At 39.5% G+C, this 27,268-nt stretch overlaps 1 protein-coding gene across 5 annotated transcripts in view; it reads left to right on the plus strand.

The window, feature by feature from the left end:
* dlgap2b (discs, large (Drosophila) homolog-associated protein 2b) overlaps positions 1-27,268 on the plus strand; it is a 128,551-nt gene that overhangs the window by 68,000 nt on the left and 33,283 nt on the right. For all 5 annotated transcript variants that reach the window (XM_026193824.1, XM_026193821.1, XM_026193822.1 and 2 more), the window contains 4 exons: positions 11,849-12,990; positions 20,195-20,412; positions 22,428-22,581; positions 24,684-24,903. In XM_026193824.1, the coding sequence (XP_026049609.1) occupies positions 11,849-12,990; positions 20,195-20,412; positions 22,428-22,581; positions 24,684-24,903 (1,734 nt within the window). The remainder of the gene's footprint in view (positions 1-11,848; positions 12,991-20,194; positions 20,413-22,427; positions 22,582-24,683; positions 24,904-27,268) is intronic.

Consider the following 27,268-nt stretch of genomic DNA (forward strand, 5'->3'; position numbering starts at 1 on the left):
AGCTTATGCAACAGCTATTGTGCTGCATGATCAACAGGCAATTTCCTCTGTGCTTCTGTCAGCACCTGATGCAGCCTGTATTATCTTTTGTTTTTGTTTTTTTGAAAAAGATGCCACACATTGAGGGGGAAGATATTGGGGCCAGTGTGTAAGAGAATAACGGAGAGGGGAATGCCTCTGTGTTTTCTCTGCTCTCTGGGAAAGCATTGTGTTGCTGGTTAAAGCTCTGCTGCTATGCTGCAGTCAGCGCCTGGCCAGCATTTTTCCCAAGATGGTTGCATAACTTGGAATAAATGAGGCCTTCCTCCTCCACACCAATGCACAGCTAGCTAATGCCACAGGGAGAAACAAAGAGCAACAAGGAGTCAAACTGTAGAGTATGATTCATGGGCTATATATAATGTCACTAATACTTTATTAATCACTGCTGACCAGTTGCAGGAACCAAAATCTGATAAGAATTGCGCTGGGAGACACTTAAAAGAAGTGGAGGATCTATCGGTTTTGTGAGGAAAGAAAAGATGAGAGGTAAGTGTGTTAGCCTAACTATAGCCTAAAAATCCTCCATTAGTATTATATGAATCATGAGATTAAAACACAGTTACCTAGAATATTTTGGTTCCTGCAACTGGTCCGTCGGGTTATTGTCTCCCCAGAAACACTTGTGCTTTTGGAAATCTTTTATTTTCCTATTTCTGTTTTCGTTTTTCCTATTTCAGTTGTGTTTTGTGTGCTTTTGCAGTGTTTTTTTTTTTTTTGTTATTATTTGTTTGTTTGTTTTTATCTAACTGCTGTCAATAAATAATTAACAGAATATTTATTCTTACCTTACAAGTCCTCACCATGGCTAAAACAACCTCCAAAGGAAAAATAATGAAAGTAAGCACCCCTTTTCTGAGCCACCATTCTCTCCATGCATTACTCAAATTCTTGCGTATGTAATGTACAAATCCTCTTCTGGCTATTCCCTTCAGGGGAACCCAACACATCGAATGCCTCCATCAGACCCCATGTCATGAAATTCTTTTCTGTCAAACCAACTCTCTGCATATCCTTCTTCACTACATCCATGAATCTCCTAGGTCGTCTTCTTTCCCCTCTGCATAGCAACTCGATATTCCACATCCTTTGTACAATACTGTCACTATTGAAGAACAGAAAAAAAAGCAGCACAATCTAAAGCCTGAAACGTTGGCTCTTGATTTGGATCACCTGCATATACACTTACCTCATTATATGAAACTTTGGCCATGCTTAACGTCACCATTTACAACTGTACATAACAAGAATAATGAAATACATACTGGGTCCACATCAAGTCACTGTTGTTGATGAACGCAAAGTATGCAAAAAGCATATTTTTTAAGCACTTTGTCAACTCAGCAACCAATCGATATCGTCAACTTCAATGTACTGAATTCAGGAGATAGTGAGAGGGAACTTAAGGGGGACAACAGAGAGTTTTGATGGTGAAAATGAGAAAGAGAGAAACAGGAGAAGAGAGCGCTTTAACCACTACAGAGTAATTATTACATTAAAGTTGTACAGCGCTACATCTGCTGTTTTCTGTAGTCAACTCACCAAGCAGTGTATAACCTGTGCTGAAACACAGCATGAAAATAAAATATAAAAATAAATCAAATCAAATCAAATCAAATCACTTTTATTGTCACATCACATGTGCAGGCACACTGGCACAGCACATGCGAGTGAAATTCTTGTGTGCGAGCCCCACAAGCAACAGAGATGTGCAAACACAACAACACAAACGAGCAAAATACAAGAATGGCCAACCTGAAACTAATAAATATATGTACAATATATAATAGTGTATGCATTTCTGGATGTGTATACTAAATATTTTCCTACGTGTGTGTGTGTGTGTGTGGTGTGTGTGTGTATGCACATTTTTACAAATTAAATAGTTAAAAAAAATTTTAAAAAATAAATAATAATAATAATAATAATAATAATAAAATATATAAAATATACAGAGTTGAATATGTGCAAAACAAGTGGCATTTATATACAGTGTGGAGTGCATAATGTTAAAGTTCCAGTAGTGAAGCTGAGGTGTCTATGACGTGTTCAGCAGTCTGATGGCCTGATGGAAGAAGCTGTCTCTCAGTCTGCTGGTACGGGACCGGATGCTGCAGAACCTCCTTCCTGATGGAAGCAGTCTGAACAGTTTATGGCTGGGGTGACTGGAGTCCTTGATGATCCTCCCCACTTTCCTCAGGCACCGCTTCCTGTAGATGTCTTGGAGGGAGGGAAGCTCACCTCCAATTACATTTCATAACATGGCTGATTACACCCTCTGATGAATGGGAATGTTTTAGTGTTTTTCACTGTAGTTAGACCAATATTTAGAGCAAGGAAAGAACATAAATTGAATTATTTTAAAGTGTAATTTTATCCATTTATTGCTCTGCAAAATTAAAATGGAGTTATTGGTACAAACATGCAGCGCAACAAATCCCAAGTCATGTAGTCCTGGGTATCCCTGGGCGAAAGGCATTTAAATTCTCAAAGCCTTACTATCCGGTTGTTCAGTGATGACGCGACGAATCCTACTTCCGGGTCTAAAGTAGTCTGCGTTTAATATGGCTTTTGTGTTGTTAACATGTTTAATGTTATGTATTTTCTTCTATTTGATCTCAAAAAGCTCCTAAAACAGTCAGTGATCCCTGTTGACCTCCCTCGGCTTTTATTACCGCTAATCATTTATTTAAGCTCAGTTTTTAAAACCTTAGGATGTAACTACAGCCCAGCCCATGCAGCAGTATATGAATGACTAACCTTGTATTGTGGATGGATTATCTCAGTTGTTCTCCTGGCTGAAGTTTGGTCCTTTTACAGCATCCTGCCATGCAATTACATTTGTTTCTGACCACCGAGAAAACTCACGTTAACTTTTATCGAGTGGGAAAAAAAGTTAGCTTGTTTATATTATGCTAACATAGCTATGTCGCTAGCGGTCACGTAGCATATCATTATATAACAGCTAGCCCAACTTCAGTAACCCTACAAACGTCACTGCTGTTTAGTTTTCTGTCTTCATTTATGCTGGAAGTGATAAGAAAGCTGTACGTTTTAATTTGTTTCCAAAATCCCGCAGTCAGGGCATGCTATATTGTATTTAGATAGAAGCTAGCGAGCTAACTCCCTGCTAACTTCTAACTCCGTTAAATGTCATAAATTCCGTTTTCATGGATGCCTGGATGTTAAACTCAATTGTTACACCTGGTAGAGCAGAACGCTGATCATTTTATTAAAGATGAAAGACTTTAGACAGTTTTTCAACTCTCAGTAATGCCATAGTGATCGTTTGATATATGGACCTGCAGCGGAGTTTAGACCCAGACACGGCTAGTGACGTCAGACTGAACAACCGGATAATGTGCAGTTCATTTTTTGTCTTTAAATGTGTGATTAAATTCATAGTTTAGTTTTTATTGCTAAACAAAACCAAACCACCCCAACTTGTAACAGAACACTGAACATAGTAGCCCACATGGCAAATCAAGTCGTAGAGTCACGCATCAAGAGTCTGTATCGCATTACATAGTAGGTCTTTTCCCCCCTCCTTGTGAGACTGGGATACACCCCATACAACCTTGAAAATCCTATTACAGTTCCTGGGATTTAGAGCAGTGGTTGCCATGACAACTGTGCATTTTATTTCTGGCTCCTTTGAAATGGTGTGTGCGATCAGAGATCCCAAACGTTATGTAAGGCGATGTGCACTGTTCCAGACTGGGGTTTTCTGCTGCAGAGAAGTGTAAGTAATTAATTACAGGGGACTTGCATGCACTCAAGACATCGCCTCCCTGTTTACCTTACAGTTTTCAAATCGCACTGGTAAGATGTAGGCTGTAATTGTTATGCAGGAAGATAAGCTGAGGATGGAGACTATTAATAATGGTGCCCATTCTGACACAATTCGTGGAAGGTTTTGTACATTTAAGATGTCTTCCTGCAAGTTGATGGACTACAGCGCCATAAAAATTGTGAAGATCAAGATTTATGTGAATATTGGTAATGCCTTTGATGATAAAAGTTCTATAATTAACAGGGCAGAAAATAATAAATTATAATTTATGGTTTTACATGACCTCTTTTGCATTATGTTTGCATATAAACAAGTTGCTAATCACTTCAAGGAAGCAATTTTCTCGTCAATCTCACAAATATCAGCAGTGCACACATTTGCAAATGAAGGTTGAAGATAGACATTGGATATTTTGCAAATCACTCCATAGTAATTACCGGTTTATGAGCTTTATAACACTATCATATTCTGAACTGATCTTTTTTACTCTCAGATGCTAATCATCAGTGTTGGGCAAGTTACTTTGAAAAAGTAATTAATTATAGTTACTAGTTACTTCTTCAAAAAAGTAACTGAGTTAGTAACTGAGTTACAATATTCTAAAAGTCATTAATTACTTGAAAACCTCAGAGGGTTAAAAAAACGTTTAACCCTCTGAGGTCCAGGGTATAATTGGCCATTTTTAACTACTTTTGATTTTCCCTCCACAGTTCACCTTTAAAAACTATTTACTTTGTCTTGTTTGGTATCATCCTTTTCAGCACAACCTCATGTGTCTGAATTTACAGTTATGTTTTCATTTTGACATACTGTATTAACACAATTGATCTAAAATCAGACAAAAAAACAAAATCAGAGTAGAAAAAGTTATATTTTTTACTGTAACAACCACAAACATATTTAATGAATCATATTTCATAACTTTAAATACAAATATAAATTGTCAATTTTAAAATCCTATGCACAAGTTTTGCAAACAGCAAAGTTATTTGCATCCATTTACCTTTTACCTTGATTTTTTAAATAAACATTTCAAACTATTTACAGAACAATCAGCTGTTCTGCATTCAATAAGATGCCACACAAATTATTTGTGCCACTCCAAAAAAGAATTTCTGTTCACTATAAAGGAAAACATCACAGCCTGATACCTGCAGGTCTGACAGCAGCAGGTGTATCACTCCTTTTTCTACCTGGAGACAGCAGTTGCCTCATTGTTCGGACACACAACACAAAACCAGAGGTGTGGACTCGAGTCACATGACTTGGACTCGAGTCAGACTCGAGTCATTAATTTTATGACTTTAGACTTGACTTGAAATAATGTTCTAAGACTTGTGACTTGACTTGGACTTTTACACCAATGACCTGGGACTTGAATTGGACTTGAACCGGTTTACTTGAAAAGACTTGATATTTCACCCCAAATATAAAATTTAACATGCATATTATATAGAGATTGAAAATGTGACGTCATTCAGGGGTAAAACCGCAAAGGATTCTGGGAACTCGTGGCAAGAGGTACTAGCGCGCGCAGGCTTTCAATTGAAATCACTTATACAGCGATAAAAAGAAACACAAAAATGTCAAGAAGCTGTTGTATTATTGACTGCAATAGCCGGTCGCATGACAGCCACGGGAAGCCGACGGGTAAAGAGATCGGTTGTTATCGGATTACGTCGTTGAAGAGAAATTGTTCGAGCCATGTTTCCGAAGTAACAAAGAGGCGACGGATGGCCTGGATTGCAGCCATTCAAAGACCAAATATAACGTCCCAGAACACTCCAGCTCACAGGTTAATCTGCTCCAAACATTTACACAAAGGTCAGTCTGCTGTTGTAGTTAACACGTCATTTTCATAACATAATTGGTGATATAGGTTACAAGCAAGTCTGGTGCTGAACAGAAATTGTCGCGCTATGCTCCTTTATTTATTGTGCATAAATAGTGAATTGTCCTGACACAATATTGCGTTTCGCTTCTGTTATTATGGTACATTGACAAAAACATATACTTTTATTCACAGGATAAAACAGTTTTTTTGTATCACTAATTGCCCAGTACGATTACAGCATACAGTATTATTGTCACTGCTACATTTCTGTAATGAACCAGAAATTATTTTCACTACTAATTAATTACCGTTGAGCTCAAAGGTTATATTAATAAACGGTTAACGAATGTGTATTTATGAAGACGATTTGTGAGACTGGTAAACTTACCTTTGTTCGTACGATGGTCTTTATTTTCTACACGGTGCATTTCAAGGTCCTGCACCCATCCGTCGGTAAACTGTACCTGGGCTTGTTGCAGTGACCTGAAGTTACTAAACTTCATGAGTGTGTGCACTCACTCCAAGAACCGTATGATTATAAATATGCACATAAATATGCTACGATGAGATAGCTGACTTCATCTAACTAGCAAATGTTGGCCAGGCTACGTTGGTGATGCAGTTTTTTTTAATATGTATGATATTTTTGTCATGCAATTTTAAAGCCGGTCCTAAAACCGCATCCAAGAATAACATGCAGCTTATCTCAGAACTGTCGGTGAAAATTATTCTTGGAGCTAGGTTTAATTGAGCTGCATTTTAAAGAGGTACAATTTCACAATTTGTGTGTATTTTCTAAGTTCACTATTTTGTCATGTGTTGAGAAAAACACAGATTTAAAAATTACATGGTCTAACATTTACATTTAGCATAACTGCAACATGCTTTTTTCGTTTGTTTTTTTTTTAAAGACTCGAAAGGACTTGAAATTCAAAATTTCAGACTTGTGACTTTACTCGGACTTTTACACCAGTGACTTGAGACTCGACTCTGACTTGCCTGACATTACTTGAGACTTGACTTGAGACTTGAGGATAAAGACTTGAGACTTACTTGAGACTTGCAAAACAATGACTTGGTCCCACCTCTGCACAAAACTATCCACAACACTACACACTAACTACACAAGACAACACATTAACTACACACTCCAAACACGCTAAACGTCACAAATCTCTCACATCTCAAAACTCGTTCTCTCTCTTTTTCTGCTGTCTTTCTCTCTCTCTCTCGCTCGCCGTCACTCCTAAAACTTCCCCTGTTGTTTTTTTATTTTTATTTTTTGCTCATACGCAGAGAGTGCTTACTGCGCTGTCGTTAGACAGTAAACATGGCGAAACAATTCATGAAAAAACACGCGTATATATTGTTTATCATGACTCTGGTTTTACGTGGCCTATCAACACAATTTAAAAACTGGTAAATCATCACCTTGTTGCTTTGTCTTTACGTGGTCATGTGATCGGCTTACCACGACTACTTTATTCTTCCTCAGTCAAACAGCAGCACTCATGCGATTGTTTTGCCCCCTTAGCTCCAGGTGTTTTGCCAAAAAGTAATCGTGATTACCGTCCGCAGGAGCGCGCGCAGCTGCTTAAAGCTGTAGCGCCCAGCTTACTTAGTAGTCAGCTACTTCCGTGCTTCTGTTTGTTGAAAAATAGTAACGGACCGTATTTTCTTGTTAGTAACTGTAACAGTGTTGTAACGATAGGAATAGTGATTAGTTAGATTACTCGTTACTGGAAAAAGTAACGCAGTTAGTAACACCAGTGGCGGTCCTAGCCAGTTTGGCGCCCTGGGCGAACACTCCCTCTGGCGCCCCACCACCACCACCACCACACACACACACACACAAAACGTATTAAGGATTGTACATTAACATAAAATTGTTGTACACACACACACACACACACACGAAGAGAGAGAGAGTATGCATAGTATGCAAACGGCTACCAAACAGCCATCATAATTCGTCATACAATGAGAACAGTACGCATCAACAACTGACAATGACTAATTAATATTAAAATCTGTAACATAATGTATTGTTTGGAGTTTAGTCTGTTACTGTTGCTATTTTTACCATTTCTTCTGTAACTCACATAATTTCCTTGGGGATTAATAAAGTATTCTGATTCTGATTGTTTCAGGATGACCTGCCATTATCAATGACACATCTGCTTACCTGCATCTTTTGCTCGTTTCTCTTCCTCTTCTTTTCTCTTTTTCTAAACTGAGGACCTGATGGCTTTGAACTTTTCTTGTCCATCTTCCATTGGTTTTAATTTTGCACTCCAGTATGAACACCCATCTCAACCCAAGGATCACCACAACATGATCTAACACACCTACACTTTAGTTCACAGATTCACTTTGTCTAGGGTGCATTTCTGAGATTTCACACAACCCAGGATTCAAATCATGAATACATAATGGACTTGGATTTACAAGATTATAAATGAAATGTGCTCTATTTGGAAGCAGCAAGCCCCCCGTCCCCTTTTGACGGCTTGTGTGTGAGACTTTAAATCATCAAACTGTAAATTGTTATTGATCCCTTTACCCCTGGTCCTAAAGTGTATATTTATTTTCTGACTCTTCTTACATATATTTTTTGTTTGCTTGCACTGCTGTAACTGGAGCCTTGTCGTCTCGTCTCTCTATATCAGGGGTCCCCAATCCCAGTCCACGAGGGCCGGTGTCCCTGCAGGTTTTAGATCTCACCCTGGGTCAACACACCTGAATCACATGATTAGTTCATTACCAGGCCTCTGGAGAACTGAAGACATGTTGAGAAGGTAATTTATCCATTTAAATCAGCTGTGATGGATCAAGGACACATCTAAAACCTGCAGGGACACCGGCCCTTGTGGACTCGGATTGGGGACCCCTGCTCTATATACTGGACTGTATGTAGCAGAGATGACAATAAAGTTTACTTTGACTTCAGCAGCAAGCAGGCGCACCGAGGGCTCTCGCGCTCACTTTTCGTGTATAGAATTTCGAAAAAAACATTAGTGCAGATTATAAGTCTGTATCATAATGTCTGGTGTTTTCGTGTTTGTTGGTTTATTTTTATTTTGTTTTACTTTGCGGGTTGTTTATTAGATGCTGCTCCAGCCGGTCAGAAAATCCCCCGCCGCCCTGCCCTCTCCACTCTGCGCCGCAAGCAGCAGGTGCACCTCGTAAACGAAGGGCGCCCTTACTCCCAGCAAATTGGCGATAGAAAACCGATCGGTGTCTATGCCATTCCCAATATGCGCTGGCTGACGTCGGGGCAGCATGAGTACAAGCATTTTTTTTTTTTTTGTCGATGCCCGTGATGCCGCCCCCCACCAAGATGCCGCCCCGGGCAACCGCCCGTATCTAAAACCGCTACTGGCTGTTACTTGTAACGCCGTTATTCCCATCACCGCTAATCATATTATATTAACTACAGTGCAACATACAAACATTGTGTCCTCAAAGCTTTATCACTGAAAGAGTCTGTAAAACTATATTACGTACAGATTTACAAACAAAGTCTGAAAGTATAGCTGCAGAGAAAATTTGAGGGTTAAAACTTCAGAAACCTCTTAAAGTTAGGTTCAATCAGCCAGAATTAAAGCTGTGGATTTCAGGCTTGAGGAAAGTCTGTTTAAAAAAGCCAGACCAAAAATCTGCAAACTCTTTGATGAATATGGAATTTGGCATCATTACAATCAAAATTCAAAAGTAGTTGTTGCATTGCTTTTTCATGCAATGCAAATTCTAAAAATCCAATCTGTCTGTAAAAGGTCTGTACTTTTATTAACCTGAGCTACGTTTTACAAAGCACTTTATAATATGTTCTCATTCACCTACCTGTCATCCAGAGTAACCGGTGGTTCAGTGTCTTATCAAAGGATACTGTTAAACTGCTGAGCATCAAAAACCTTTGATGAATGGATAACCTGGTCTCACCCCTGAGCCTTTATTATACTTCTTTTACATTTTTTTGACTGTTGTACTACCAGTATCAGTCCAGCTGGGATGATTTTGATCATTTTGCGGTTAAAGCAGTGATGCTGTGTAGACCCAGTTTAGTTCTAACTTTTTCTGTGTTTATGTATGGACCATGTGACCCACCTCCAACCTTATATATTGACTTAAGACCAAGCAAGACCAAGTTCTTGGAGGTATTTTATATTTTCTAAATCTGTCATAGAGACTGGGGACAAAACCACGAGACAGGAATTAGGATCTTGGACACTGTATGTGGACTTCTGAACTATTCCTGAGGTTCATATTATTATTTGACCAATGATAGAAGTGCAATAATCACTAACACTTTCTTTGATTAATTTATTTTTTGTGACAACAACCCTGCTTTTAACATAATTAAATCAAGTTACCATGGCATAGGTCTTCGCCTTGCATCACTGCTTGCAGCCCTGTATTTTGTGAAGCACCTGTACACGCTTACAGTGCTCATATTTCTAAGGTAGTGTTGCACATTGTTTGCAATAATTCGTCCAGTAAGTTGCAAAATTGTGATACCACTTCATGGCAATATGAGATCCAGCATAAGACAACTAATAATAATAAACCATCACAACCCCATTGGGTGCGTTAACCCTAATTTTTCACTCATCCATTTTTCTAATCGCTTATCCAATTCAGTGTCATTTGTGCCGGCAGGCTGGAGCCTATCTGAGCTGATGCTGGGTAAGAGGTGGGGTTCACCTTTGGCAGGTCATCTGCCTAGCATGCAGCTAACAGAGAGAGACAGAGAATCATTCATGTTTTCGACCAAGAATCACCAATTAAGTGCTAACCAGTGCACCATTGCCACCAAACCTTTATCATGCCATAATAATATCGTTGTGAGTGAAATGAATAGACTACTTTTATCTTACCTTTAATCCTTCCCCTAATTTTTATGTGTTGAACATAGCAAACATTGAATGTTATAAACTATTGGTGAATATGCACATATTGTTTCAGCATTGTACAACATAAACGCAATAGAGGAAAACTCGTGGGAGCTGGAACAGCTTTCATCATGAAGCATGTTCTTGGGACTGACAGAGCAAAGGGATTTTGGAAGTTATGCTGAACTTTTTAACCTCACACACAGAAGCTACCAAATTTTCTCATTTAAAAATCTCTCTGAAGTAAAGAAAAATTTGCCCCTCTTTGTGATCACCGCCCAAAGATGTGCGCGTCTCTTCCAAAATAATTAGGTGTACAGCTAATAATGTTCTCCACCACGGGGCTTGAGAAATAATGCTTTTATCACAGATTTTAGAGGAGTTTGAATCAGCCCAAGCAGTTGCAGGAAGGATATGGGATGAGTTTAGGAACATAGTCTTCTTTTACAGACAAGTATTATATTGGATTAAATGAAGCAAGCTAGGTTTTTAACTTGACAACTTGACAATAATATCTAGTAAGGGATTACATTTGCTTTAGATTTCTTCACAATTTTTGTAAAAAACATTTTGAGAAAACAACTGGAGCCTTGATTCTGTAGAGTATAGTTATATAGAAGGAAACATCTGGTTAGTGCAGAAAATCTCTACTGTAATTTATGGTTATCTATCCATAAACTGTGTATTATTGAGTCTTCAGGTCCAACTGATAACAATGTCTCTGAAATAAATGCTTGTTCTCTTTATATATTCTAAAAAGCGAAACTCCTTTACTGACATCTACCTTTACGATGAAGAATAAAATCAGTTGCAAAAAGGAGTGTATTTCAACATATATGCAGGAGATAATCAGTCATTTATGATGAATTATACATCACAAGTACATTTCCTATTTTTAAGCTTCAAAACCTCCAGGGTATTTTGTCATCTGTTCTTTTCAGATGAGATGAAATTTGACACACAAGTGCAACTTTTCATGTAGAACAAAAATATTTCATTAGCTTTTCTACTATATTAAAAGCAGTCATTACTGAGGTTAACTTAGGTTAGCGTCACATTACTGAAAGTGTCAATCAGTGTAAAAGTGTAAAAACCTATTGTGTAACATGGTCTGGCCTTTGTAGGAGTATTTACTTAATTAGAAGTGTTTTGGTACGGACTGGTCTAGATGTAAATTAGAATTGCAGGATGGTTGTGAAGCACCCCGTGAGAGTATTCGTCTGTCAGGTGTCACTATGCTCTCTCAATCTGACAGAATCTTTCTCTTCTTTTTCTCCTTCTCTGAAACAGACCAGAAGACTTCATCTTGGTCTCTGTCTCGAAAGTTCAATGAAGGCAGACGCCTCCCTCCATCCAGGAACATGAAGGGCTTATCGGGCAGCCGCTCCCAACATCAGATTCCTCTACCCCACGGCTTGGACTATGATCCCCACGTCCATGACATCCACACTCACCATGGCGCTGACTCCCGCCACCCATCCTACCTGCTCAGCCCCACAGAGAGCTGCCCTATGGACTTCCACCACCGCTACTCACCACGCAGCTCCATCCACTCCGACTGCATGATGATGTCCCCTGTCATGATGCCCCCAGCTGCTGCATCTGACCACATCTCCAGTAGCACCTTCCCCAGAATGCACTACAGCTCTCAGTATTATGACTCAGCCACACGGGACGACTGCGCTGCCATCACAGCCTCCGCCACATCCCCAGCTGTTGCGGCTGCAGCAGCTGCAGCAGCTGCCTCTTCCCACCATGCTGGCACCAAGAGCAACCGCCTTCCTGCTAATCTCCTGGACCAGTTTGAGAAACAACTGCCACTGCACCGTGACGGCTTCCACACTCTACAATACCAGCGCACCTCCACCACCACCGAGCAACGCAGTGAGAGTCCCGGCCGCATTCGACACCTTGTTCATTCAGTCCAAAAGCTCTTCACCAAGTCCCACTCCCTGGAGGGATCGTCCAAGATGAATGGCACAAAAGGTGACATTGTAGGAGGGGGTTATCACCATCATGGCCACCACTCCACAAAACACGGTAGCAAGAGGAGCAAGAGCAAAGAACGTAAGCACCGCTCTGGTGGCTGGTGGAGCTCAGATGACAACCTGGATAGTGACAGCACCTATCGCACACCCAGTGTCATGTCACGGCACCATGGGGAACATGTCGGCCACTACCACCCAGATTCCATGCACAGCCACCACTTTGGAGACCTGTCACTCAAGACCTCAAAGAGTAACAATGACGTCAAGTGCTCAGCGTGTGAGAGTATGGCCATGGGACCCGAGGGCAAGTTCATGAAGAGGAGCTCCTGGTCGACTCTAACAGTCAGCCAGGCCAAAGAGGCCTACAGGAAGTCATCGCTTAATTTAGAGAAACCCATGATGTACACGGACCTCAAGTCATCGCGGACATGTCATTACCTGCAGGTTAGTAGTACCTTTTTTTGGAAATATATGTCCTTAAAGTACAGACAAATTTGATTAGTGGCGTATTGTACTGAGCTACTGAAATACATGTTTTTGTGTGCATCGGTGTATATGCTATGGCTGGTACACAAACACTGATTTCATTCCATACCATGCAAACAATTCTGACTGGCATTGATCAGCTGCTAGTTTATGTCCACGTATAAGTCATCCTTTGCTTTCAGAATTAATGAAATCACAGAAGTTGTTTAATTTAGTTTGAAGCAATAACAGGATGTTTCCTTCCAAGTTTTGTGTTCTTCTAAATGTTTAATACTCAACTCTTTGGAAAAGGCCCACAAAAAATGTCTGAATATAGACTGAAAGGCCATTAAATGTGGAGATATTTGAAACGCCAACTATCAGATAATACAACAAACAATAACTAAGATCAATATCCACTCATCTCCGACACTGCCCTTCTCGATAAAATGCATTGATCGATTAGGAATCTAGACAGCAGGGTATTTGGAGTCTGCCTTTCTTTCTGTCATCCTCCAGAGGGCAATTACAGTGTCCACAAGTGTGAGAAGTCAATATATTTAACCAGGATTCCCTTTTGTGTGCTCACCTCAGGGAGCTATTGTCTATTAAGATATAGAGCTCGCCTGACTGAATCAATGTCATGGTGGAAAGCACTGAGAAGAACCACTGAGCTGAACTCCAGTGTAGGAAACACAAAGGCTGTGGTGTCTGCAAAAACAGCATATAGTGTGGCTTGAGTTGCTGTAGGAGCTGGTTCACCAGATTGGAAAGAGACATTACTTTATTCACAGATTTTATGCCCCATGCTTGCCTGTAACACTGTCACGAGTCACGAGACTAAAGTAAAGCAGTTAAGCTACAGATAGTGACTTCTTCTAAAACGGTCAAAAGTCAAGTATTCAGTGTTTCAGCGATCTTTGAGTTTCTTTTAATTTTTAATACTAAGCACTTAGCTAATGCTCTCATCCACAGTGACTCACAGGCTACAGCATTAGAATATTAAGCTCAAAGTCCTGCTTTAAGTAGCTTTTAATGAAGGTGACTTAAGAATTGGAAATAATGATAAAAACAGTGACATGGGTAACAGTTGTTTCTGAAATGCCAAACAGATTTCCAATGGGTCGTCATTAGCATTACGATGCTTGTTGTATGCACATCTTGGGAAAAGCTGGCCTGGACTTTGATCAATCATGTTATGAAATGCTTGACTGTAATGTGAAAGAGAACAGCTGAAGTGATTGGCCATTATTAAAGCTATGCTTCCATATTACAGTTGTGCTTGTATATCACTCAATCTTGAAAATAGACAACTCCTTTAAGCCACTTTCAATGACAGCCATTATGAGAAAGTTGCAAACTGAAATATGTGCTTGCACTATAATCAACAATTACCCATGTTTTTTTACTCATGACATCAAATTTGAAGCGCCACTCATATAAACCCATAAATAGTTCTACCGAGTACCATATGCATCCCCTTCATTCATTTTGATGCTGTGTGAAATGCACAGTTACACACAGATACGCAAACTGCAGTTATTTGTGTGTAATGGGTAGTCTCTGTCAATAGAGGGGCTCTCTCACTGGCATTTAACAAGCTTATATGTCAGCAGGCAGAGACCCTGCAGCTGCCACATGGGCACATTCAGCACTGAGCATGTCCATAATGAGAGCCTTATTCAGTGGAATCAATGAGCGGAGATCTGTAAAGGCGTTGTGGTGAACGCTCTTGGTGCCCATCTGATTTTATCTCTTTGATGTCTGGGTCCTTTAGGTCAATGTTCACTTGTGAGGAGGAGGACAGGCCTGCCTTAGGGAAGCTGACATAATCTTGTTTTAGCAAGTGTCACGTCTTCAGTCTGACCATCTAAGCCAACAAGGGTAGGGTGAAGCATATGTCAAAGAATATTAGAGGTTGAATCTACATATCATTTTAAGCCATTAAGAAAAATGCATACAGTGCTGTGCAAAAGTCTTGATTCACCTCTAGTTTCTTTACACTTCTTGTAATTTTTAAAAGCAGTCTCGAGCAATAGTTCTCCAGGTTTTCTTAAGGTCTTTGAAAAGTTTTCTTTGGACGTTGGTGGTTTTTTCACTCATTTTCAGTCCTGTCCTTGTAACTGACCACTTAACACTGACCTATGAATCGCTGAGACATAAAATGGACACCCGATTCCCGATGATGTTTAATCTGCCCTTAAAAACCTAATGAAACTGGAAAAGTGTAACGAAACAAGAAGTAGAAGGCAACAGAACAGTATCTGAAGGGCATGTCCTTAAGAAATAAGAAGAAATTCAGCAAAGACCTGACACAGGACCTGAGCGATGGACCCGGTCCTTCAATCTACTACTAACCATAGCCTCATCAGAAATGGTCTCAGTACAAGAAGGGCTCCTTCCCACCATATTTTTTAAAATCATAGTTATCCTGCTACCTTTGCATTTAAAAACCTTCAAATAGACTGCGTCCACTCTCACCATTTCAAAAGCCAAAAAATAACTGGCTTACTCAGGCACAAAATTACAGGACCCGCACATTTACGAGCTAGAAATTGTTCTACCACATCCAACAGGTCAGTGTTGTTTTTCACTAGATGCAGTTTCACATCTGGTACATGGCGTTATGGAATTACTTTCTGCATTGAGAAGATGTTTTATCCCAGGGTTATTTTTGTACAAAGTGCCCACAGTGTAGTAGTAACTAATGATGGTGTAAAGCAGCTCATCTGTCTAGCTGCCTCAGAGGCACAGCTGAACAAGTTCTTTCAGGTATGGCATCAAATGAACACAGAAATAAGGTAATGCTAATGAGGTAGCGCACTGCTTCCATGAGTGATGACTGCCTTGTTAACAGCAGCCCCAGACGATCAATGGTTGTGCATTAGGAGGAAAATGAATCTTTTACTTTATTGCTGTCTTTAAGGCTGATTAATTTAGTTTCCAGGCATTTTATTCTATGCATGTGGGAATGGAAAATGTATTAGCCTGTGTTACACTTTTTGCTGATGGGTCTTTTTTTTCCCATGTTAACTTATGAGGTTACGCAGGTTTGCAACGTACCTACTGCCTTCATTTTTTTAGATGATAATGCACAAAATGTTATCTTATATCACAATATTAGGTAACCGAACAATCATCTCTCGTTTTCCTACGTGCTGTTGTGGAGTTTAGTGCTGAGGCAGTGAGACATGCTGCGCAAAAGAAATTCATTGTGTTTTGGCTTCAAATCGTAGCATATGGTTTAAAAGATTCAGAACGTGTTTTATGTTGACTACAAAAACAGTTGAGGAATACATCTGAGCAGAATACTTTACACTAAGGATGATGAAGCCCAGTTGGTCCTGCTTTAATCATCTGTAAATCCTCCTACTTTTTACTATGTGCCACCTTCCATACAGAAGAAAAAAGCTTTATATAAGTGCCTTATGCTGTTGAGTCCCTCACCTGTCGCCACTGAGCACAAGGGCTGTCGAGTAAGAGAGGATATTGGGTGCTAAAGAAAAAGATTATGAGGGGAAGAGATGAAGACATGGGCAGCAAGAACAGACAGCGAGAATGGAAGTGATAGAGAAAGCAATATTCCACCTCCAGGAGAAAAAAAGGGGTGTGAGCCACTTTCTTTTCTGTGAGAGCAGTTCAGCACTTGTGGCAGAGAAACAGCCACGCTGTATGACTGGCTAAAGTGAGTAACTGGCAGAGCATGAAGAACAGTCCTGCGCCTGGGCTTGTTGTTCCAGGAGCTAAGACTGGTCTGTCCACTGGGACTACTGCTAGCTGCACCACACACTAACACTGCTGTACTTGCTACATGCCTGATCAATACGCTGTTAGCAGAATCAGTGTGTGACACACAGAGATGGTAATGTGTTACTGTAATCCGATTACTTTTTTCAAGTAACGAGTAAAGTAAGGGATTACTATTGCAAAAACGGTAATTAGATTACCGTTACTTTCCCGTAGGAACGCTGCGTTACTGCGTTACTAAAACCGTGATTTTTTTTGCGAGAATGTCTCATGACAGTGACGTACGCGAGTGCGACGGTCGTGACAACAGCTGTGTGCAGATCAACAATGGATCATATATCGAGTACGGGAGAGAGTATGAGCGTGCAGCGTTTAAAGCGTGGAAGTACTGACCTTATTTTGAGTTTGATTCCATAAAAAGTGACAAAAACATTAGCGTCCATTAGCATTGTGCGTGGGAAGTAAACATCTTTTTACAGCGAAAAAAACCCCTAAACTTCCAAGCAAGCTCCGAGTGCTACCACGTAATGGGAAATTCACAGAGAAACTGCCGTATCCTTCCACTGACCGCTGCGGCACACCTGCACCAGGGTAAACCTCCGCCTACCCAACTCCTGCTTTACAGGTGAAAATAGAGCAAAAGGACCGCTAGTCTTTGATTTTATTTATTTTCTGCTGTGTTTTACTTGCATCTATTTGAAAGAGTGAGTGTAAACACAAAAAAAAATATTTTATGTGCTGGAATGTGCAGAAAATAGGTTTAAATGTTAAACAAATTTCTTCCAGTCAGAGAATGTTGCATATAATTAAATTTTTGCTTGATGCATAAAGTTAAAAGATTAAAATTAATAAAATTATAAAAGTTTTAAAATGAGACTTTTCCATTTGATTACATTTTGTATGATGGATTATGCAGAAAAAGTAGAATTGGGCTGAAAGATCTATCGCTTTATCACCTCTTCAGGTTGTAAATCGTGTTTTTAAAAAGTAACTAAGTAACTAAGTAATTAATTACTTTTGAAAATAAGTAATCAGTAAAGTAACGGGATTACTTTTTGGGGGAAGTAATCAGTAATTAGTTACTGAGTACTTTTTTCAAGTAACTTGACCAACACTGGTGACACATGGCCACTGTAGCTGTCCATCTTCATAAGAATTAAACCAGGGTGCAATTGAAGAACCCATGAACCTTGTTTTTAATAGTATCAATCTGATACTGTAAGCTCAAACATACACTGTGTATTCAACCCAACAATAACAGATAATCATTTTTGAAGAGTTGAACTTGATATACTCTATAATTTCTGTTCTATCAAAATCACTAAATCAGCGCAATTATTATGTGTAGACATCTGCAGCACTGCACAGCACAGTGTAGAGTAATTAGAACGGAATCACTTACTCACTATGCTAATCTTGATGCTGCTGTGTTAAGCAAAGTCCCTGTTTATTGTACTTATAATTGAAACACTGAAACCAATTTATGCTACAAATATATAATGTTATGGCTATGAGCATCTAATACATACAGTCACATGAAAGAGTACAGCCTTTCTGCTTCCATAGAAATCAGGGGTGTACGGTAAGTAGCAGCCAAGTGCTGCTAATCGAATGCACTTAATTAACTGATCATCAGCAAGTGGGACCACCTTTGTTAAAGCAGAAGTTCTGCTGGTCTGGAGCATTCAGGTGTGTGTTAACACAATGGCATAATATTCCTAGCGGTGGATGTCCCCATGTTCCCAAGTGCACCAGCAAATCTACAGCATAATGATGGAAAAAGAAAAGAAACAAGGTGTTGCAATATTCTGGTTAAAATCCAGACCTCAGTCTGATTGAAATGCGGTGGCGGGACATTAAGAGAGCTGTACATAAGCATTTGCTTGCACTGAAGCAAAACTGTAAAGATGCGTCGGCCAAAATTCCTTCACAACGATGTGAGAGACTGATAAAGTCATACAGAATACAATTACTTCACCGATTACTGCTGCTAACGGTGGTGTCACAAGCTACTGGTTCATGGGGTGTAGTTTGTTTTTCACAGGACTGCATAGAATACTGTCAGCCTTTCTTTTTCACATGACTGTACATGAGTGTTCATTATTTTTGTCGTTTTTAATCACATTTGCCTTACAACTTATTCTGAGCTGCAGTATGCCAAAAGCTTATTTTGTGTTTATTTGGCTGACAGTCAAAGCTAATTGAAGAGCATGTATGTTTTTGTATTAGTAATACTACAGTGATGACAGTATGCTGACTTAAAAGTTACAGCCCAAGCCTCAGGGGTATGATTGGCTGCCTTTTCTGTGCGTGCATAAAAATACATACTGATTCCTTGCCAAATGTGTTCATTTGCTTCCCAAAAATCCTTTAAATATGGCCACATTTTGATTTGCATTATGAGCGATTTGCTAAAAAGGATGCTGAACCCTGTCCATTCAACTGAATGTTGACCGTGCGGATGTAAAGTGCCATTTTACTTTACTTCTAAGAAATGTGATAATGAATTTCACTCCGTAATTTAGTGATGGGCTGGGGAGTTTTGGGCTACCTAAACATTTATGAATGGAAAAAAAGCAGTGTGAACAAGCATTTGCCCTCTTCCTGATTTCCTAGTTTTATTTGTCACACTTATGTGTTTCAGATCAAACAAACACATTTTAATATTAGACAAAGATAACCAGAGTAAATACAAAATGCAGTTTTTATGATTTAATTGATTAAGGGAAAAAAGTTGGTCCTGTGTGTAAAAGTAATTGCCCTTCTTGTTAAATCATGACTATTTCTCATATCTCTATATATGTTTATGTGGGAAAAAATCCCAATATATGACCATGTTCAATGTCACTTAAATCACCTTTCTTCCTGAAGCTCAGTTTGAACTCCAATAGGACATTTCATGCCTAAATACACCGAACTGCACTGAGTTGGCTGATTGTATATTTATGTTAACAAGCAGTTGAACAAGTCCACGTAACAAAGTAACCAGTTATTATTTCTTAATCAGCCCAAAATTAGGTACAGGTGGAGACCAACGTTTGTACACTGCTGTGAAACCACTTGGATAAATCTTTATAATTATTAAAAAATTTGCTTTATGTTACGGTCTCACAACTTTATATTTTCAATGATAACATCCTTGGCATCACTGTGATACACAATTCCTTTACTTGATTTTTCCATTTAGGTTAAAAAACACATAGCTGATACACTTTTCACACTTATATGGGTAATTTTCAAGCTGTATTTGCGAATATCTTTCATTTACACAACCCTGTCAAAGCTGTATATTTTGTACATGGCTAAATATTGCTATAGTACTCATCATCGTTTTATCACAGACTTGCAGGAATAACAAGTAATATCCTGGACTACTTCGACCTAATTGTTATAAATGTCTGTATTGTATTAAATGTAGGTGTGCCATCTTCCACAGGTGCCCCAAGATGAGTGGAGTGGATACCCAGGTGAGAAGGATGACGAGATCCCATGTCGGCGGATGCGAAGCAGTAGCTATGTTAAAGCAATGGGAGAGGTGGATGATGAAAGTGGGGACTCTGACACCAGCCCTAAGACCTCTCCACAAAAGACCATTCGGTCAGATGCTCTTGTCCTCAAATCAGCCATGCAGAGACCCCATTTAGACTCCCACAGGTAGGCCTGGTTGCCTAACGTATTGACTTAGTGTGCCCACGGCAATGCTGTGTATTCATTTAAATATTCCAGTTTTTATCATGGGTTCACTAAGGTCTTACTCAAAAAAAGGTAAGATGATGCACTGTGATTCATTTCCCTTTTATTTCACAAGTTTCAAATATTTACATGACAAAACCAACGCTCATCAATAGCAGTATCTCTGGTGTTGCTTCAGGGTCAACCAGTTGAGCTGCTTGGATTTCAGTGTTAATTGTTGCTTGGCTAGAATTTATTGGAGTCAACGCTGAGGACACAAGTTGTTTTTTTTCATACTTCAATACAAGTGGAAAGTTGGGAGTTTTGATGCAACACTTGCTGCTAACAAAATGTTGCTGCATGCTGTGTTTAGTTGGTGCTCAAAGCAAGAACATTCAGAGTCGTCTATATAAATAAACAGTCTCACTGCTCTGCCTACATGCTGTCAAAGTAAAATTGCTGTTTGTTAATGCTGCTTTTTGTTAAGCTGTCCCTGAGAGATATGACTAAATTGAACAGTCAGGTGATTTCAAGTGAAGTTACTTTGGAAAACAATAGTTCCTTTGTTGGCTTGTATGGTTGGTGTGGTTGGCTCTTTTTTGGTCTTAGGCATTGCCTGCCAAGCACTGTATTTCTACAACTGTTTCATGGGTCAGCTGCAGCCGTGCTCTGGTGATTGCTGTGGCACCAACTGGTTTTGAGTTTGATATAAATTTCTGATATACCATACACAAACACTGCATCGCCGCATCACGCTATTGCTGACAATTCTGTCAAAAGAAGAAAGAAAGAGAGCCGGTTCAAATGCAGGAGAGGTGACACATGGAAGGGCATACGTTAAAGTTAACACTGCTTGATGAAAAGCCTTGGGGGAAGTGACGGGTTTGTTCTGTAACCCAGCCAAGTGTGGAGTATATATGTCTGTGTTTTGATCCTAGACAGACTTTGACAAAGGGAGAGCATGCAATCTCCACATAGAAAGGCCCCAGTTGACCTGTGGAGCCAAACCCAAGACCCTCCTGCACTACTGTGTTGCCTTCACAATTACAACAAACCTTAATTATTGACAGTTTTACCATTCACTTTCACTCTAATGTGATCTACTCATTAATATAAATGTGGTAAATAGTATTTTGTTGATAATTATTCTAATCAGGGTTAACATACAAATAACATGTTGCAAAAGGTTCTGCACTGGACAAATTGAGATTAATTATCCAGATGATTTGTGTGATGTTACTTTTTAAAGCACAGTGTACATCAGTTGGCTGTTTTAGAACAGATAGATTTCGCTTCTCAGGATCTTACCACCTCCATTTAATGATTTCCTAATGATCTCTCGCTGGTAAATGGTGACCATGTGTATCTTTTTCATGCTAAACCAGAACAACATACAGAGTGTTTTTTAATTGGCGTATTCGTGATGTCATTGCTCTACCTAAGCTAAAACACAGCTTTTCCCCCCAATTTATTGTTCTCTGTGACTGTTTGTTTTCAGGCACTGTGACTTTCAAACGCAGCCAAATTCTTGAAGCTAGGGAGCAGTCGTGAATCCGTCATCTCTACTGCCACTGAGTGCTAATTTTGTTACCATCATCTCAGTGGGGAACTGATCACTTTTGCTTTTGTCCACAAACAAAACAGCTCTTATGTTTTGTTTATCCTCTGGTGGAGAATGTAATAATCTCTTACTGTAACTCCATGCTGTCACTGTTTCCCTAATAAGAGCCACAGCCTAGCTATGCATGCTCTCTATGATTTTGGGATGAATGAACTACTGTTTTATCATGGAACTAGAGGATATTTAAAAATGAGAGGGGTGAGGGGGTATCATGTAGAAGTGAGAGGGTAGAAGTTCATTTTCATTTAATCACAAACAAGGCCGTGCCAACAGATGCTAACCAGCGGATTTATAAACTACAGTGTGTTCCAGATGTTACCTTTGTGGCTTTTGAACTGTGAAATCGTGTCTGTCCCTGCCCCCTGTCCTTGTTCAGCCAGGGCTACCACTTGCAAACCACAAGAGATATACAGCCCCACCCTAGTGTCACGCTGGACCCCGCCACCTTTCATCCCCCGCCCTTCCGCTCTCGCAACCAGAGCTACATGCGCGCCGTCAGCACCCTCAGTCAGGCTAGCTGCGTCAGCCAGGTGAGTCTCAAACACATGCATTACACAGAGGCAACACCTGGACACATCACTGAGAGCTTATATCAGTTTGTATGTAGTAGCACTGTGCTGAGGACAGCACAGAGGCACTAAGCACCCAAGGGAGGTCCCCTGATTATTAGATTGCAGAGCAGGGGTGTCAAACATAAGGCCCAGGAGCCAGAATCAGCTGGGCAAAGACTCCAATCCGGCCTACTAGATGTCTTTGGAAAATATGAAGGAGGGCTTGAATTATGGACTTTTCACTGTACTTTCATAAGTGTTACTACTACAATTAAGACCTCCCACTTGGTCATTAATACCACACTAAAGTCAATAAGTTGTAGATAAAAAAATAAACTTACATTCGCTATCTACTATTTACTGTAGACTAATGGGTCTATAGTGAGTTAACAAGAAACTTCTGTTTTATATTTACAGGGAAGTCTGGGAAATTAACTACTAGAATTTTTCCTGTGATTTCTTTCATTAACTACAGCACAATTTCTTTATTATGTACAAAAAGACACATGCTGTTGAATTAGACTTCTTTATCTAATATTAAGATACCTCAGGGATTAAATGTGTTGTTAAATCTCTTTACAATGACAGAAAGGGGCATTTCACTGGTCTGGCCCAATTAAGTTCAAAGTGGGCTTTGTGTGGCCCACAATGTAAAGCGAGTTTGACATCCCTGTTGTAGACAAAGCCTTGGCTATATCAGTCAAACGAAATTGGAATAACTTATTGCTTTTACTGTTTGGGTACAGATGATTTATCTGAAAGCTTATGTCCAGGCACAGTCCAACATGGTTTACAGTTTGTTTCTGAAGTGTTATCTGCTCATAAAAAAAAATGTGAAATTACACATAATTATTAAATTAGGACATCAGTGTCACATCAGCAAGTTTGCATCTTGATATCTGGAACAGGCTACTGATACACAGTTAATGAGCCTAGTGTTGTTTTAGCATGCCAACTCGTTTGTTTTGGTTGACAGGGCTTTTTTGTCACCCTCGAGCAATACACTACAGTACTAGTGTAGGCCTGGAGATGAAATAAATACACGTTTTGAACCAACATCATCATTCAAATAAATTCAAATTCAAATACCTTCTTCTCCTATGAATCTATACATTTGGATAAATTAAGTCCGTTTGGACCTCCATGGTGGCTTAAGATGTGGTTACTGCTGCAAGATCTGAGACACAGCCACCATTGGACCTTCAATACGTACATGGAGTAACAATGAGGAGAGATTTTGGCTAAAACACAGGTTGAAAAATCAGTTTACACCCTTACGTGCTAACACCTAGTTTTCCATTACTGGAAAAGGTCTAATTAATAGCAAATCATTCCCGTTTTTAAATAGTAAAGGCTAAAGTAATAATGAAAAGGCAATATTATCTCAATAGTACATCAACATTTACAAAAAGTGTTAAATAATTCAAATATAAACAAAAGTATGCAGCCAACACAATTTGTATCACTAAAAGAAGAAGCTATTTTTATCTCTTCCCTCGTTCACAAGGAGTTTCCACAACAGGTAAACTCCACATGTTTGATTTGGCAGAGTTTTCGTGCCAGATGTCCTTCCTGACGCAGCCCCAAAGGGATTTGTGTCTCCTCGTAGGATTGAACTGGGGATCTATTGGTGGTTAGGCAAATGCTTTAACTACTACACTACAGAGACACGTTCAGCACTTAGCTGTAAAATAACATTTCCCTTTGATGAGTACATGATTTTCACATTAACAAATGAATCTTGTTACACAGAGCAGTTTATTGTACTTCTAAGCTCTTCCACGACTTATGAGATATCTTCCATCTGTTAGCATTCAGTATACTGTATAGAACGTCTTTTGTGATCAATTTATTGCTTTATAACTCAAACTGGCTATTTTTCTTATTGTTTTTTTGTTGTCATCTGAATTTTTTTCCCCCCATTTGATCTGACATTTATTCAGTTTAAGGTCGAAACTGACAGCGGCGTTTCCTTATGCTAACACTCCTTCATATTTGCTGTGCAAAGGGGAAGAATCAAAGTGAGAAAGAGAAAGGAAGAGGAAAAATTAAGGACTGCTATTCCTGTTTTTGTCTCTCAGGTGAGTGAGACTGAGATCAATGGCCAGTTTGAGTCAGTTTGCGAGTCCGTTTTTAGTGAAGTAGAATCCCAGGCCATGGAGGCCTTGGACCTGCCTGGTTCGTTCCGCACTCGAAGCCACAGTTACCTCCGTGCAATTCAGGCTGGTTATTCCCAAGATGACGACTGCTTGCCTTCAATGACATCCTCCACTGTCACTTCAACTCTCAGATCCACAACAGGTAAAACAATCCCCCCCCTGAATAAGAGAGGGCTTAGATTACATATCTTCATATATCCTATACATGCGCACAAACTTGACATACCTAAATATGTACAGTGGGGAACCCTTGAGCTTCAGAGATGCCGGGCTGAATGATTCCAGTTATTTTCTTTGGAAGCTATGGTGTACGTGTGTTTGTTTTTTTGCCACTGCATACTCCCAGTTGTTTAGATGGACCTGCTTGTGTGTTACGTTGCATGAGTCATGCATCATTAGCCAAGCTTCTGATTGGTCAGTTGTGGTGTTGCCGAGCTTTAATCTAGGATAGGGGTGGGAGAGCTACATTTTAAACATTAAGATGGCAACACATGGCCATAGTACACAGTATAATAACACAGCACAGCCGCATTACATGGCATGCCTAAAAGGAACAGACCCGAACCAAAGCATGTTAAAGTGTGGTGTTATTTATGTATTATGAAAAGCGTGTGAGTTACTTAGGGAGGGGTGAAAAACAAAATGGGCCAGGGGGCAGGGGAGCAGTAGGTCACTGATATACTTGTTTGAGAGGACACACTGGACAAAGCATTCACCTGTACTCCCCATTAGCACAAACTTTGTAACGGACATTGCAATTGGCTACATAAAATAAAAAAAATGTTAAAAAAAAACCCCAAAACAAACAATTTAAGGTAAGTCAACAAGCTTTAGCAGCTAGTACATATGCACACCTACATGCTGGTTGCACAAAGAAACTACACTACACATGTTAGAGTTTGAAAGAAAAAAACTTTACTAACAGTATTGTTGTACTGTGTTGCATGAAACTTGAGTTAATGCTAACAAGTGTCCCAATGAATGATATGTCAATGTAAAAATGCAATAATTTCAAGGTTTTTTGTGACACAGTTCAAACAATATGTCCCTTTATTTAGCATTTCAGGTTCTTTGTGCAAGCACAGTCTTTCCGGTAACTCCCTCACTGAGTGTATTTGGTGTTTGCCTGCAAGAGTAAAGCTATGAACCCTATTGAAACATTTTTTTTCTCTAATTACATGCATTTTTTTAATATTATGGATTACCTGGATTTTTACTGTTTTTGTACACTTTTCTGTCAATTTAATATTGGAGACATTTGCAGTTTTATTCATTTTGTTGCCTTTGTTTTCTTGTTGAATCTGGACTTTTGTTTTTGTTTTTTATCCTTTCATTCTCAATTGGGTTTCCATCTACGATTTCTACGATGTGACAGAAGTACTGAGGACAAAGGAGTGTTCTCCAATCCCACCGTCTTATTTGCTTAACGCTATTCATTTAACTCTGCTCCAAATCTGTCAGCTCAACATGGGCGAAAACAAGCAGTTGACTGTACATTATGTTCTGAAATTGTATTACCAAGATTAGCATAATGCATCGATTACAACATGCAATATAAGACTGTAGCAGTTCAGAGAAAGGACTCCCTGGATGCTGATAAAATATACAGTACTGCCACCTCCCATACAACCCGTACTGTAAATATTACTTGTTTTTGGGATGCACTATAATTATGCGTGAATAGTGGCCATAAAATAAAATAAAATAAGAGAGAATCGCTTATTCATGGAATCCTGTTTTTATGTTAGTCTTCAGTACTAGATTATTACTATTATTATTAAACTGTAAGCAACTTATGACCCAAACCCTGAGGCTAGTGGGCCATTGAGTGGGGAAGGGACCCCATGGTGCTCCGTAGGGCAGACGAACAGCAAACCCCTCTCCATTTGACCATCCACCTCTTGAAGGATAACCAAGGGGAAAGAACAACTGGAGGCATCAGTGATGATTGTTGCAGGTATTTTAATGTTGACACGCATACATATATCTATGTATATGTGTGTTTTTGCACTGCCTTCTCAGTAAAAAATAGCAGATAAAGTTTATATGTAGTTGGTAGAAATATCGCCTTATGTTATCCCAAGTAGCAAACATGGTGTCAAACAACTCATAAAACCTCAGACATGTTGATTTATTTTTAGAGCACTGGTAATGCTGAATATTGATTACAGTGATGAATGTGATGCTGGCTTTTGTGAGTTGTTTACCACGTCTCTATTTTAAGTGTTCTTAGACCACATTGTAAGTGTAAATGTATGCGGTATGTTCTGCCCAGACTCTTCAGAATGTTTTCATGCTTCAGCATAAAATAGCAGTGAATGTTATCGCATTGCCACTGTCTCCAATCATTTGTGAGCGCAGCATCTACCTGTTGTACATGTGTGAACTTTTTTTCTTTTCTTTCATGAAAATCTGGCTTCTTTTCAAAAGGCCACTTGTGGCAGAGTCTAACTCTTGGCAGTGATTTTGTCAACTGTCTTGGACTGTGGGATTGCAGCCTCTCCCTG

Source organism: Astatotilapia calliptera, chromosome 15 (assembly GCF_900246225.1).
Source record: "Astatotilapia calliptera chromosome 15, fAstCal1.2, whole genome shotgun sequence".
Classification (NCBI taxonomy): domain Eukaryota; kingdom Metazoa; phylum Chordata; class Actinopteri; order Cichliformes; family Cichlidae; genus Astatotilapia; species Astatotilapia calliptera.